At 41.3% G+C, this 15829-nt stretch overlaps 1 protein-coding gene across 1 annotated transcript in view; it reads right to left on the bottom strand.

Moving 5' to 3' along the window:
• Positions 1-15744, bottom strand: part of LOC139533972 (cholinephosphotransferase 1-like) — a 17667-nt gene extending 1923 nt beyond the window's left edge. The window contains exons 1-7 of the mRNA XM_071332537.1: positions 15280-15744; positions 4797-4944; positions 4405-4546; positions 4177-4261; positions 3475-3606; positions 628-786; positions 217-342 (exon numbers count right to left, since the gene is read on the bottom strand). Coding sequence (XP_071188638.1) covers positions 217-342; positions 628-786; positions 3475-3606; positions 4177-4261; positions 4405-4546; positions 4797-4944; positions 15280-15519 — 1032 coding nt within the window. The 5' untranslated portion in view covers positions 15520-15744. The remainder of the gene's footprint in view (positions 1-216; positions 343-627; positions 787-3474; positions 3607-4176; positions 4262-4404; positions 4547-4796; positions 4945-15279) is intronic.
• Between the last annotated feature and the right edge of the window lie 85 nt (positions 15745-15829).

Below are 15829 nucleotides of genomic sequence, written 5' to 3' on the forward strand. Positions count from 1 at the left end.
AGGAAATAGAAGGACCGGCATGAGAAATGTACTTGATGCACATAGGGCCTAGAGTTGTCCCCGGTCAGTTTATGTGGTTAGGGGAAACTCCTGGTCCTATATGGGAGACAACTGAAATGGGTTAGTGGGTTGAAAATGACACCAGACCTGTACTAAAACATTGTTTTGATGACAGAACTAGAGAATCGTAAAGACAAATCTGGGGTGAGAACTCACCATTGCGATATAGAGGACTATGTGCTCGTCGATGAAGCTGTTGAAGTACTGGTTGAGGAAGAGGAGGCCAGGCCCGATGAAAGCCGTGTCTGGGAGATAAAGCTCACTCTTAGTCATGTGGGCCACCTGACACAAGGACAGAGGAACATACAGATATTGGAGGAGGAGGAGCAGGGCTAATGAATGAGCTAAGGTAAATACTGGTATGGCTTTCACTGTTACATATGGAGGTCCCATTTATGAGAGGAAAAGTATTCATTGCTTGCTTGATAATACACTCCAGACAGACAAATATATTTTTTAATGAATTTCCCTTCAGGCAGTAGAGTCAGTAGACTAGAGATATTAATAGATTGAGAGATGACAGCAAAGTAAGAAAGTGAAGACTATTATATTAAATGGAGCGCTCACAACTAGCTTGTTGGCGATCTTGGCGACGACCATGCCGAAAGTTAGGATATAGAGACAGGGGTGCAGTTCAAAAAGCTTGTTGGATGACTTCTTGAAGATGATGAAGGCCAGTGTGAAGATGAGGCCGATGTGCATACCTGGTGCCAGCACACTCGTGTCCTAAGGGACACACAGCAAAATAATAAATAACTTTGAATTGTTAACCTAGAATAGAAGCCCCAAAAACTGTTGATTGTCCTAAAATGTACAGTGCCTTCAAATGAAATCAAACTTTATTTATACAGCACATTTCAGACATCGAATGCAACGCAATGTAAATTACAGTAAAAAAAACGAATAAAAAAAACAATGAAAATAAAAGCTGAAATATTTACTACACAACAAACAAACTGAACAACTAAAAAGCACCATAAGAAAAAGCAAAGCTAAAAAGATGTGTTTTCAGACCTCTTAAATATGTCCACTGTTTCAGCCCCCCTCAGACAGGCTATTCCAGAGGCTGGGGGCATATAACTAAAGGCTGCCTCTCCTTGCCTCTTGGTCCTAGGCTTTGGGATAGTTAAAAGGCCAGTGCCAGAGGACCTGAGGGACCTACTGGATACATAACTTGAAAGCACTCAGAAAACATTGACACCCATTGAGTTTTTCCATATTTAGTCACTACGAAATTTCATCAGCCGGTGATTGTCAAGCAAATAACTGCAGGTTTCACGGTAATTGACTGCTAATTAACAAACACATTTAGTATCTCCTGGCGTCCACACAAGCCACTGATACAGACCTTTGGAACATCTACATTTTAAATAGTCTAATAAATCCATGTAGTATAGCCTACACCTTCACAATAAATCCATTATTTATTTTAGACAGGTCTAAAGAAACATGATATGAAGAAAATGGAGTCCATTTCAGAATAACACAATAAACTGGAGTAGAGGTCGGACGATTAATTAGGGCAGATTTCAAGTTCATAACAAATCGGTAATTTTTGGACGCCGATTACATTGCATTCCAAGAGGAAACTGTGTTGCAGGCTGACCGCCTGTTACGCGAGTGCAGCAAGGAGCCAAGGTAAGTTGCAAGCTAGCATTAAACTTATCTTATAAAAAACAATCAATCTTCACATAATCACTAGTTAACTACACATGGTTGATGATATTACTAGGTTAAATAGCTTGTCATGCTTGCATATAATCAATGCGGTGCCTGTTAGTTTTATCATTGAATCACAGCCTACGTCGCCAAACAGGTGATGATTTAACAAAAGCACAATCGTTGCACGAATGTACCTAACCATAAACATCAATGCCTTTCTTAAAATCAATACACAGAAGTAAATATTTTTTAAAACCTGCATATTTAGTTAAAAGAAATTCATGTTAGCAGGCAATATTAACTAGGGAAATTGTGTCACTTCTCTTGCGTTCATTGCACGCAGAGTTAGGGTATATGCAACAGTTTGGGCCACCTGGCTCGTTGAGAACAAATTTTCCATAATTTTCCATAATTATGACATAACATTGAAGGTTGTGCAACGTAACAGCAATATTTAGACTTAGGGTTGCCACCCGTTTGATAAAATACGGAACGGTTCCTTATTTCACTGAAAGAATAAACGTTTTGTTTTTGAAATGATAGTTTACGGATTTGACCACATTAATGACCAAAAGCTTGTATTTCTGTGTTTATTATATTATAATTAAGTCTATGATTTGATAGAGCAGTCTGACTGAGCGGTGGTAGGCAGCAGCAGGCTCGTAAGCATTCATTCAAGCTTTACTGCGTTGGCCGGCAGCTCTTAGCAATGCTTGAATCACAGCGCTGTTTATGACTTCAAGCCTATCAACTCCTGAGATTAGGCCGGCAATACTAAAGTGCCTATTAGAACATCCAATAGTCAAAGGTATATGAAATACAAATGGTATAGAGAGAAATATTCTACGCGTCATAATTCCTATAATAACTACAACCTAAAACTTCTTAACTGGGAATATTGAACCACCAGCTTTCATATGTTCTGAGCAAGGAACTTAAACGTTAGCTTTTTTACATGGCACATATTGCAATTTTACTTTCTTCTCCAACACTGTGTTTTTGCATTATTTAAACCAAATTGAGCACATTTCATTATTTATTTGACACTACATAGATTTTATTTCTGTATTATATTAAGTAAAAATTTATTCAGTATTGTTGTAATTCTCATTATTACAAATAAATAAATAAATATAAGTAAAATAAAAATTATAATAATAAAAAATTGGCAGATTAATTGGTATTGGCTTTTTTTGGTCCTCCAATAATCGCTATCGCCGTTGAAAAATCATAATCGGTCGACCTTTACACTGGAGGTGCTTACCGAGAAGATTGTGAATGTTCCTGAGTGGCTGAGTTACAGTTTTGACTTATATCTACATGAAAATCTATAGCAAGACCTGAAAATGGTTGTCTAGCAATGATAAACAACCAATTTGGTAGAGCTTGAAGAATAAAAAATAAAATAAAAAAATGGGCAGATGTTGCCAATCCAGGTGTGGAAAGCTCTTAAGAGACTTGTTGTAATCGCTGCCAAAGGTGCTTCTACAAAGTAATGACTCAGGGGCGTGAATACTTATGTAAATGAGATATTTCTGCAATTCATTTTCAATACATTAGCAAAAATTTGAAAACATGTTTTTTAAATTCATTGTACCACAAAAAGTGAAATAAGTCAAGGGGTATGAATACTTTCTGAAGACACTGTATATGCAACATCTTACTACCACATCAGCTGTTTAGGCTTAAGTGTAATCAAAAACACTAATCAACCCAAAAAGTTCACTAAACACGTAATTACATAACACTTACAGCCACAGTGGAGCCGTTCTTGCCGACGCCCCCGTTGAGGATGACGTGGAAGTAGTTATAGCAGGAGAACACGGCTCCCCCAATGATGCCCAAGATGGGGAAGGCATACAGCTTCACCCCAAGGACGGGCAACTACAGGAGGGTAAAACAACCAAGAGTTTCAGTTAACAGAACTAATCAACTTCTGTCGCAACAGCTAGCGTTGTTTACACCAATAAGCTGTGGGTGGGCGGGGCATGCTGCTGAGGCCATGATGGGAGGAGAAGCCAATAATATTGCGTGGAGACATCAGCTTTTCTCTAGCCAGATCATGTGATCATGGTTACGCCACGGTGGATTAGCTACCCATAATTACCTTCTCACTTCTGATTGTGGCGTTTAGTCGTTAAGCCTCCACAGGCTGCACAGAGTGAAAGTGAAACAAAAGGACTATTTAATAACTAGTAGATTGTTGTTGTGGGGTTGGTTGGTTGATTGGTTGGTTATACAGTACATGTTAAGGATTGGTTGTGATGTCTTATGGTGCCAAATGTTGGTGTAAAATTTGTGTTGTCACAGTGACAAATGTTGGTGTAAAACGTCCCAAGTTTCCAAATCCTACAGCTTAGTTGACAGAAAAGGAAAGAGAGAGAGTGTATGAGTGGGTATGGGAGTGTGTGTTAGGTTTGTGTGCATGGATGGATAAATGTATTGAAGCCATACCCTGTAGTCCCAAAGGGCCACTCCACCAAAAGCTGACATCACATACATGACAACGATGGCAATCTGGACCTCTGTCACATCAACCCTGGGTGGAGAGAGATCAGAACCAGACTGTATATTTTATGAAACATGATGGACTAGACTTAAGTACTACGTCAAAAACAAACAGTCGTTATCTGCCCAGCAACAGGTAAACAAATAATATAATTGGGCATCATTCCTACTTACAGGCCAAAGCGTAGCGTTCCGGAAACATAGGTTTGCCAGTGTGCACAGAAGAACATGAACATCCCCACAAAGCCACAGAAGAACATCCAATCAGGGTAGCTTCCTACCCCACAGGATATACATGTTCCCACAGAAACAAACACTGCAGACAGAGAGACAAACAGAGAGAGACGAGATGAGAACTAATGAGTAACAATGTGTTATACTTCTGAGGCATAGAACAATGTATGTTGTCAGTCAATATGACACACTGGTTGCTATGACTCTAAACACTAAATGCAGTCTAGTCTAGACAAAAGTACAGGGAAGCCTCACTGCTTGAAATACACACTTGGTCAGGTACTGCAAAGCACCACAAATTAACAGGCAAAAAACATTTTTGGGGCCCGCACCTGTGGAGACAGCATCACAGCCGTGGTCAAAAAGCTCCCCCAGCGCAGAGCTGCTGTTTGTCCTCCGTGCCTGCTTCCCATCAATGGCATCCAGCGACTGATAGATGAACAGGCCCAATGCACTCAGGATGAAGGCCCATGCTGGAGCCTGGAAAGAGGAAGGGAGGGGAGGAGAAAGGAGGGAGAGCGAGAAAGGGATGGAGAGAAATTTGATTAAACAAGGGGATGGAAAGACCTGGTTTCTATTTCAACTAGGACAAACTTTTCCTCCACCCTCCCCCTTGAAGGGAAAGGTCTCGGTCTTTGTCTTCTGCGTAAACAGACTTGTTTACATGAGATGCAGGGTGTATTACCAAATCAGTGAAGATTGAAGAAAGCCATGACACACATTGGGGAAAGTTGTTTATCTTATTTTGAGTCACTTCTTGCAAAACAGAGAGTTGTTTGTGTTTGACTATTTACCTCAACATGGGTTTGTTCTCTCTAACAGACATCTTATAATACATTGTCTAACATTTCCTAAAATGTATGCTTACTACAGCTGTTTTGTAGAATTTTTTTTGAAAGGCAAAACAGTGTAATGCAGGCCTGGGCAATTATTTTCCACGGAGGGCCACATTAGAATATATTTTTGCCATCGCCGGCCAGAAGCATATTACAGGATTGTACATCATGGGAATGACTATGTTGACAGTAGATGTATCTACTGTAAATCACATCCAGATATGCTACTTATTTTACTTTTTTAACATGCACAGAAATAAACCACATCCATGTTCTCCTTTTGGTAGGTATTTTCATTATTAAAATTGTAATGAACTACACGGAGGGAAAAGTACTGTGCATTCAGCACCACGGACAGAACTCTTGTTAGCGGGTATGCACAAAAAACACCAGAGAGCTCAAAATTACATTTAAAATACTCAGTGTGAGGAGTGAAGTCTCTGATGGGCATTGACTAGAGCAGTGAAGTCAGGTATAGTTTGACGTCGCTATGCGCAGGATTGCTAAGAGTCAGTCATAGATGATCTGTGCCTTGACTTGTTATATTTTCATCACTGAAAATGTCTGTTGACATACATTGGGTCAACCTAAAAGTACAAACATCTTCTGAGCATGACTCCTAATGTTTGGAAAGTGTTGTTCATCGAAAGATGCATAGAACCTCGTCAGTGACATTGTTTTGAATAGTTCTCCAATCACTGCATCAGACTGAAGATCGATAAGCTCAAGTTGCAGGTCAGTAGGAGCGTTATCCACATTGAAGGTGAAAGGAGAGAAAACCAACAGCATGTCATTTTCCAACACTTTGAAATCCTCAAAACGACGAGAAAACTCACCGTTCAAAGCACACAGCAGCGACGTATACTTGGGTCAGAAGGTGGGTGAGATTGTTGGCTTCTACTTGGAGGGTCAGGAGGAGTAATTTTCACTTGAAGGCTTTGACAAGGCTGTACATCTGATGTGCAAAAAGGCCCTTCCCTTGTAGTTTGGAATTCAGTTAATTCATGACAGCCATGATGTCCACGGTGAAGGCAAAATCAGCCAACCATTCTTTATCTTGCAGTTGAGGGAAATCCACATATTTTCCTTTCATTTGCAAAAACGCAGCAATCACCGACTTCAGGTCCCCACACCCTTTTAAGCACCTTCCCCAAACTCAGCCATCTTACATTTGCGTGGTAGGGTGATCTGCATGACCCGACAAACTGCCTGTGGTTGAAAGATTTTGCGCTTATGAAGTTTACCACTTTAGTGACTGTATCCACAACATGGCTCATTTTCAGAACACATTTACAGAGCACCTCCTGATGAATAATGCAATGCAGGAAAATTATTTTCTGATCTGGGTTCAGCTCAGCTACTTGATCTTGTATCCTTTTCAAAAGGCCAATGTGTTTTCCTGTCAAGTTTGGGCACCCATCAGTGGTCACACTGGATAACTTTTCAAAACTCAGTCCCAGCTTTGCCACACATTTATTAACCTCCAATAAATATTTCCCTGTGGTTTTGCCCTTCATTGACTGTAATTTCAAAGTCTGGAGTTATGCCTCATCACAATATCAACAACTGCGCCGTGTCACGTGCATTACTGCTCTGATCCAGGTCCAAGGAGAAATAGGTGAAATCCTTTACCTTGTTTTTCAACTGCTGTTCCATATTCTCTGCAATGTCTTCAACACGCTGTGTCTAGGGTTGCAAAGGGTCGGAAACTTTCTGGTAAATTTCCGGAATTTTCCACGGAAGTTAAGCCCTGGAATTTGGGGAATTTTGCTTAAATTAATCAAAAAAAGTTAGCTTAAAACAGTGAACCTTTTTTGAGAGATACACAAGGCAATTCTAGGTATTATGGCATATTTTGGTTAAACTATCCCCAATTCAATGGAATTGCAAATCTCCACATGCACAGTGCATTCTTCCATCACATTTCCAGCTGATTCTCAAGATCTTGCACACTAATGAGATGCTATTGAGCCCACACTACTACACTGTCTGAGCCAAGGACTACATGCTTTCTGGTAAGTTTTGATTACAATACATATATATAATATATTTTATATGACATACATGATATTTTGTTAACTATTAAATAGTAACCTACAGCAAAGTGTGTTTAAATCATTTCTAACTGGTTAACAATTTCTGCTAGTTAGTTTTTGCTACCATGTGGGTTTTAGCTTGCTTGAGCCTGCTAACTGAGGAGTGTTAATTCACCTGTTTCCATACATGTTTCATTTTAAAACATTTATCTTACAAAAGGAGATGTTTAATCTAACAGCTTAACTAATTATCTGTACATGGAATTGTATGTGTTTCCCCCCTCATTTTTACAGGAAAATGCCACAGGCACTATCTGATGTGTGGAGACATTTCACTGCAGCTAATGTAGAAGGAAGGAAAAGCTGTGTACATTTGCAAATACTGTGCCAAATCATATGTGAAGAATGCGACAAAGATGCAGAATCATCTGGCCAAGTGCATAAAGTTCCCTCAGTGCTCACAACCTCTGACAAAAGTCCCACTACTTCTTTTCGAGGTGAAAATGATTAATCAGACACCTTATCGATAGCAACAGCTCATGGGCCTCCTGGAATCAGAAGTATTTGTGACTCAATGGAGGAACGTAGTCAGAGAAATGCTGATGAATGTCTTGCTCGAGCTGTGTGTGCAACTGGTTCACCTCTGATGCTCACAGGCAATGTGTATCGAAAGAGATTTCTCCAACCAGACATGCTTTATCTATTCATTTGCTGGATGCAGAGTTCAACAGAGTTCAAGTGAAGGTCAAGCAAATCATAGAGAAAGCAGACTATAGCAATCAGTGGTTGAATGTTCGTGGACAAGGAATAATTAACTGCATAATCTCCACCCCTCAACCAGTATTCTACAAGTGCACAGACACAAGGGACAACAGACACACCGATCTCCACCTTGCAGATGAGCTGTACAGTCATCAATGACCTTGGACCACAGAAGGTATTTGCACTGGTGACAGACAATGCTGCGAACATGAAGGCTACTTGGTCTAAAGTGGAGGAGTCCTACCCTCACATCACACCCATTGGCTGTGCTGCTCATGCATTGAATCCTCAAGGACATCATGGCACTGAGAACAATGGATACACTCTACAAGAGAGCCGAGGAAATGTTGTCATCATGTTTGACAGTCTCCTGGAGGGGAAGGAGTCTCTCCAAGAAATGGCCATATCACAGTCTGCAGATATGGCCAGCCCCATCAAGAGGATCCTCCTGAAGGATGTATTTTGGGAGAGAGTGGTAAGGAGCCTGAAACCTATAGCAGTAGCCATTGCACAGATTGAGGGAGACAATGCCATCCTGTCTGATGTTCAGACTCTGCTTGCAGATGTAAGAGATTAAATCCGTACTGCCCTGCCCACTTCACTGTTGCTCCAAGCCGAGGAAACTGTAGTTCTGAAATACATCGAAAAGCTTGAAGACTTCTGCCTGAAGCCCATACAAGCCGCAGCATACATGTTGGACCCCAAGTATGCTGGCAAGAGTATCCTGTCTGGTGCAGAGATCAACAAGGCCTACAGTGTCATCACTACCATGTCTTGCCACCTTGGCCTGGATGAGGACAAAGTTCTTGGCAGTCTGGCGAAGTACACTTCCAAGCAAGGGCGTTGGGATGGAGATGCAATATGGCAGTCGTGACAACATATCTCATCAGCCACCTGGTGGAAGGGACTTTGTGGATCTGAGGCCCTTTCCCCTGTTGCCTCCATCATCCTCCAAATCCCACCAACATCAGTCGCCTCAGAGCGCAACTGGTCCTTGTTTGGGAACACACACACTAAAGCACGCAACAAGCTGACCAATACAAGGGTTGAAAAATTGGTGGCCTTCCGGGCAAATTTGAGGCTTTTTGAGCCTGACAATGAGCCATCCTCAACAAGGTTGGAAAGTGACAGTGAAGATGAGGCCTCAGAGTCTGATGTTCAAGAGGTGGACATTGAGGAGGTCCAGGGAGAAGACACGGAAGCCTGAGAGGAAGACAACCAAAGCTTTAGTGTCTAAACTATCATTTTACAGATGTTGAAAATGTTTTTGGGAGATGCGATGGATCATTCAATATCCCTTTCTTTTGTTGTTCAATGAAATCATCCCATGTGAAGAGTCAACTCATTTAATTAAATTTCAATTCGTAACTAAATAGAATTTTTTTCTGGGAAGGATTTAATAATTTGCAATTATGTCTACTTATGATAAGGTACAAGGTTTATGTTTCTGTCTCCATATGACATGGTAAATATATTCAATGCAAAAAACAGCTATATTTAAAATGGTATTAATATTATTTCCCATATATTCCCACGGAAAGTTTCCACCTCTGAATATTCCCCAAAATGTGCAACCCTAGCCGTGTCACTGTTCGTCTTGACAGGAAAACATTTTCAAAACAGCTCTTTCTTGTCGGGGATAAGTATTGCTGCAGAGTCAATTAACATTCTTTAATAAATTTGCCCTCATCGAATGGCTTGCTATGTTTAGCAATTTTGTGGGACAGTACATAGCTAACTCTCGCAATTCCGTCATTTGCTGAATACAGCTTTGTGAAAAGTCCTTGCTGCTTTTGCAACTGAGAAAGCAACTGTTTCAATGCACTTGCCCTCTGCTCAGAACACATTCCTATATTTCTCTGCATGCTTCGTCTGGAAGTATCAGGACAGGTTGTAGTCTTTCAAGACAGCGATGCTCTCTTTGCACACAGCTTTCACTGATACCGCAATAAAGAAATATTTCAATGACATTCATTTGAATGACCCTCCCAACCCCCACTACACACACACACACCACACACGTGTGAGTGTGTAAGAAAAAATAAGTGAAAGTATGGTAAAGGAAAGTAGATGACCTGACTGGGTAAGTTTCTACCACTGGGACTTGAAGTATTCCCAGCCATCTGGACATTAGGGGTGAGCCAACAATCAGTGTTAATTATCTCTCTATACAACAATGTACGAGTAGTGGAGCCAGACATTTGTTGGTGAGTGGGCCTCAAGAAATTTGGGTGGGACAATTGTTTTTCTTTAAATAAAGACAGCTGTTTTCCTAAATAAATCAAAAATAAAGTTAATTTTCTGAAATTCTACAAAATGTTACCATGGGGCAAAGAGAAAACTGCTGTTTTAAAGCACATTTCCTGCAATTCTACACATTTTTCCATGGGGCAGAGGAAAATGTGCTGTTTTGAAGCTCCATGTTATTCTACACATTTTGCCATGAGGCTCAGAGAATTTAGTATTTGTTAAGTTAATTAAAGCCAAAATATAGGTGTGTTGACTGTAATAAAAGGCACTGGACTGTGAGCTGTCTTGTTTGCTAAATCAAAATCAAATGTATTTATATAGCCCTTCTTACATCAGCTGATATATCAAAGTGCTGTACAGAAACCCAGCCTAAAACCCCAAACACCAAGCAATGCAGGTGTAGAAGCACGGGTCGGTTAAATGAACAAATAAAGGCGGCAGTGGCATGGTGTATTTGGGGAGTTTCTCCCATTCTTCTCTGAAGATCCTCTCAAGCTCGGTCAGGTTGGATGGGGAGCGTTGCTGCACAGCTATTGTCAGGTCTCTCCAGAGATGTTAGATCGGGTAAAGTTCGGGCTCTGGCTGGGCCACTCAAGGACATTGAGACTTGTCCCGAAGCCACTCCTGTGTCGTCTTAACTGTGTGCTTAGGGTCGTTGTCCTGTTGGAAGGTGAACCTTCGCCCCAGTCTGCGGTCCGGAGCACTCTGGAGCAGGTTTTCATCAAGGATTTATCTGTACTTTGCTCCGCTCATCTTTGCCTCGATCCTGACTAGTCTCCTAGTCCCTGCCAATAAAAAACATCCCCACAGCATGATGCTGCCACCACCATGCTTCACTGTAGGGATGGTGCCAGGGTTTCCTCCAGACGTGACGCTTGGCATTCAGGCCAGAGTTCAATCTTGGTTTCATCAGACCAGAGAATCTTGTTTCTCATGGACTGAGTGTCCTATTGGTGCCTTTTGACAAACTCCAAGCGTGCTGTCATGTGCCTTTTACTGAGGAAGTGGCTTCCGTCTGGCCACTCTACCATAAAGGCCTGATTGGTGGAGTGCTGCAGAGATGGTTGTCCTTCTGGAAGGTTCTCCCATCTCCACAGAGGAACTCTGGAGCTCTAGGAAGAGTCTTGGTGGTTCCAAACTTCTTCCATTTAAGAATGATGGAGGACACTGTGTTCTAGGGGACCTTCAATGCTGCAGAAATGTTTTGGTACTCTTCCCCAGATCTGTGCCTAGACACAATCCTGTCGCGGAGCTCTACGGACAATTCCTTCGACCTCATGGCTTGGTTTTTGCTCTGACATGCACTTACATAGACAGGTGTGTGCCTTTCCAAATCATGTCCAATCAATTGAATTTACCACAGGTGGACTCCAATCAAGTTGAAGAATCAAGTCCAACAAGTTGAAGAAATATCTCAAGGATGATCAATGGAAACAGGACGTACCGGAGCTCAATCGACACACAAAGGGTCTGAATACTTATGTAAATAAGACAATCTGGTTTTTTTTGTTGTTTTTTTTAGAAATGTGCAAGCATTTCTAAAAACCTGTTTTTGCTTGGTCATTATGGGGTATTGTGTGTAGATTGATGAGGAAAAATGTATTTAATACATTTGAGAAAATGTGGAAAAGTCAAGGGGTCTGAATACTTTACGAATGCACTGTATAGCCATATAAGCACAGTGATATAGGCCTCAATGCAGTCATATTCATGGCTTATTGGGGGTGTGGCTTTCAGTTAGTGATTTTTGACCACCCATCCCATGAGAGAAGGTCATTCCACTTAATCTAAATGCCATTCCAGTGCACTGCTTGCTATGAATTCTATCTGATGGTGTTTGCATGTTTAGGTAAAAAGACAAATAATGTCCCGTTTGGAACACTGACATGTAGAGAGCATAATTATAAAAAAATGTTGTTCCCCAATCTGATTCGATGGGCCTGGCTTTCCAGTAGGTGGGCCCAGGCCCACCGGTTGCAATGTACTGTACTAACTTCTCTCTGCACAACCGTGTTCTCTCTGCACTGTACTTGCCCAACTGTGTTCTCTCAACACAACACTACTGTATTGGCCTAACTGTGTGTTTGTCCCATTGGTTTGTCCACCACAACTATTTTGACAGTAGTTTTTTTTTCTCTTTCTAGATATCCTGCTGTTTTCCAGTCCCTTCCTCTACCAACAACAAACTGCTCTTCAGTAACCCCTGCCCTAAAAAAAGCCCTTTCTGTATACAGGTAGTCATCTTAGTTACATGGCTCTCAGGCAAGTTCTGTATTGAGTATAGGCATACAGGGTCACCCTTGACATATTTTCAGTTGGTCAGTGACAGTAGTGTATGCTGCAGCTTATGTCAAGGCCAGGTAGCCCTTTTATCTAGTTATTCAAAGCTGTACTGTATATACAGATTGCAGATAGAGACGGGTTACATGTGAGTCCATGGCTGCATTGACAACAGCTTGTGCTGCATATAAAATGCCCTTGTTGAATTGTCTGCTGCACAAACCCGCCTGGAGCTTGATGGAATCTGGACTTTGTGTCAGTGGTGAGATTCCAATCTGTACTGTGGGATGGGTGGACAAAGGTGTAGAACTAATAAACATACTGTAACATCTCTGAATACCCGACAGGCACGTGCCTGAACGCAAACTATACAAAGGAAGGAAAAGAAGCCAAACAGCCAAAGGGGTAGGTTCACATTCTCTCTTCAGAGAATCAACCTAAGCAGATGACATGTCATAGTATGAACACGTGGCATGGTTAAAAACTAGGTATTCGACCTGTTAATGATTTGCTGACTATGGTTGAAGTTGTATGCCTATTGTTATCTACAGTTGAAGTCGGAAGTTTACATACACCTTAGCTAAATACATTTAAACTCCGTTTTTCAAAATTCAACATTTAATCCTAGTAAAAATGCCCTGTCGTAGGTCAGTTAGGATCACCACTTTATTTTAAGAATGTGAAATGTCAGAATAATAGGAGAGAGAGTTATCTATTTCAGTTTTTATTTCTTTCATCACATTCCCAGTGGGTCAGAAGTTTACATACACTCAATTAGTTTTTGGTACCATTGCCTTTAAATTGTTTAACTTGGGTCAAATGTTTCAGGTAGCCATTCACAAGCTTCCCACAATAAGTTGGGTGAATTTTGGCCCATTCCTCCTGACAGAGCTGGTGTAACTGACTCAGGTTTGTAGTCCTCCTTGCTCGCTCACACTTTTTCAGTTCTGCCCACAAATTTTCTATGGGATTGAGGTCAGGGCTTTGTGATGGCCACTCCAATACCTTGACTTTGTTGTCCTTAAGCCATTTTGCCACAACTTTGGAAGTATGCTTGGGGTCATTGTCCATTTGGAAGACCCATTTGCGACCAAGCTTTAGCTTCCTGACTGATGTCTTGAGATGTTGCTTCAATATATCCACATCATTTTTCTTCCTCATGATGCCACCTATTTTGTGAAGTGCACCAGTCCCTCCTGCAGCAAAGCACCCCCACAACATGATGCTGCCACCCCCGTGCTTCACGGTTGGGATGGTGTTCTTAGGCTTGCAAGCCTCCCCCTTTTTCCTCCAAACATAACAATGGTCATTATGGCCAAACAGTTCTATTTTTGTTTCATCAGACCAGATGAAATTTCTCTAATAAGTACGATCTTTGTCCCCATGTGCAGTTGTAAACCGTAGTCTGGCTTTTTTTAAATGGCAGTTTTGGAGCAGTGGCTTCTTCCTTGCCGAGGGGCCTTTCAGGTTATGTCGATATAGGACTCGTTTTACTGTGGATATAGATACTTTTGTACCCGTTTCCTCCAGCATCTTCACAAGGTCCAGGTCCTTTGCTGTTGTTCTGGGATAGATGTGCACTTCTCGCACCAAAGTACGTTCATCTCTAGGAGACAGAACGCGTCTCCTTCCTGAGCAGTATGACGACTGATTGGTCCCATGGTGTTTATACTTGCGTACTATTGTTTGTACAGATGAACGTGGTACCTTCAGGCGTTTGAAAATTGCTACCAAGGATGAACCAGACTTGTGGAGGTCTACCTTTTTTCCCCCTGAGGTCTTGGCTGATTTCTTTTGATTTTCCCATGAAGTCAAGCAAAGAGGAAATGAGTTTGACTGTAGGCCTTGAAATACATCCACAGGTACACCTCCAATTAACTCAAATTATGTCAATTAGCCTATCAGAAGCCATGACGTCATTTTCCAAGCCACAGTCAACTTAGTGTATGTAAACTTCTGACCCACTGGAATTGTGATACAGTTAATTATAAGTGAAATAATCTGTCTGTAAACAATTGTTGGAAAAATGACAAAGTAGATGTCCTAACCGACTTGCCAAAACTATAGCTGGTTAACAAGAAATTTGTGGAGTGGTTGAAAAACGAGTTTTAATGACTCCAACCTAAGTGTATGTAAACTTCCGACTTCAACTGTATTTGCTTAATTTACATGATCCAATCAAACTTGCGATAAAGTAATATTAACTTTAACATTCTTGAATAAACATTCAGCCACACTTACTCCCAGTTACCTCAAATTACTATTCGCTTGATTTACGAGTGGCTGAGCAAACATGGTGGCAAAATTTGACACGAACTCTTATTTGGCATTTTAATCAAGCAAATGCATTAAGTCAACAACAATTGACTATTAGACAAACTATCGAGGAACAAAACATTAGTGGACTGTGCACATTTTCCACCCAATATGCTGATGCTTTGAGCAGTTTTAATTATTATTTTACCTTTATTTAACCAGGTAGGCCGGTTGAGAACAAGTTCTCGGTTGTAAAGTAACAATAGCGCTGTAAATGTATTCGAGTTGCAACAAAGTTACACATGATCTCAGAGAGTTACAATGCTGTCATGGGATGTTGCTACATGGCTACTCGAAAGTTTCTCTCCCCCACCCCAAGGTCGCAAAGCACCTACCTCCTCTGTTGCCGTTGGACAGTAAAACACCAACACTACAGTTGTGACTATATTTATTACCAGTCCAATTATAGTCAGAGTATTAGGCGCTACCCAAGTTGGAATTTGTTGGACCAGCCAATTCCAATATATCTGACAAGGAGGTTCGAAAAGGGATCGACCCGAAGCGCTATATTTGTGCTCCTCTAGCCGCTTGAGTTGTGCGGCTGACAGCGGCTCCGGCCACAAGAAATGTGGCATTGTTTTCAGCTTCGGCGCTACGAAAAGTAGCCTATCACCCAGCGATACTGTTGACGTTCTTGTGGGTTTCAGGCACTGATATATTCACGCGACCAACCAGAAAATACTTGCTCATTTGGCAGTTACGTGTGAACAGTCATTTTTCTAGAGCGAACCATGAATGTCGATATTTTTTCCGTTTGCGATTGACAATTGCGTTTCAGCAGGAAGCAAGTCTCCGGAAGAGAATTGAGGCCGGGAATTTCAAATTAAATGTAGTCCATTGGCTGCTAGGAGCAGTGAACTACAACTGCAGTAGGTTACTACAGCT

The sequence above is a fragment of the Salvelinus alpinus genome, chromosome 11 (genome assembly GCF_045679555.1).
Source record: "Salvelinus alpinus chromosome 11, SLU_Salpinus.1, whole genome shotgun sequence".
Classification (NCBI taxonomy): Eukaryota; Metazoa; Chordata; class Actinopteri; order Salmoniformes; family Salmonidae; genus Salvelinus; species Salvelinus alpinus.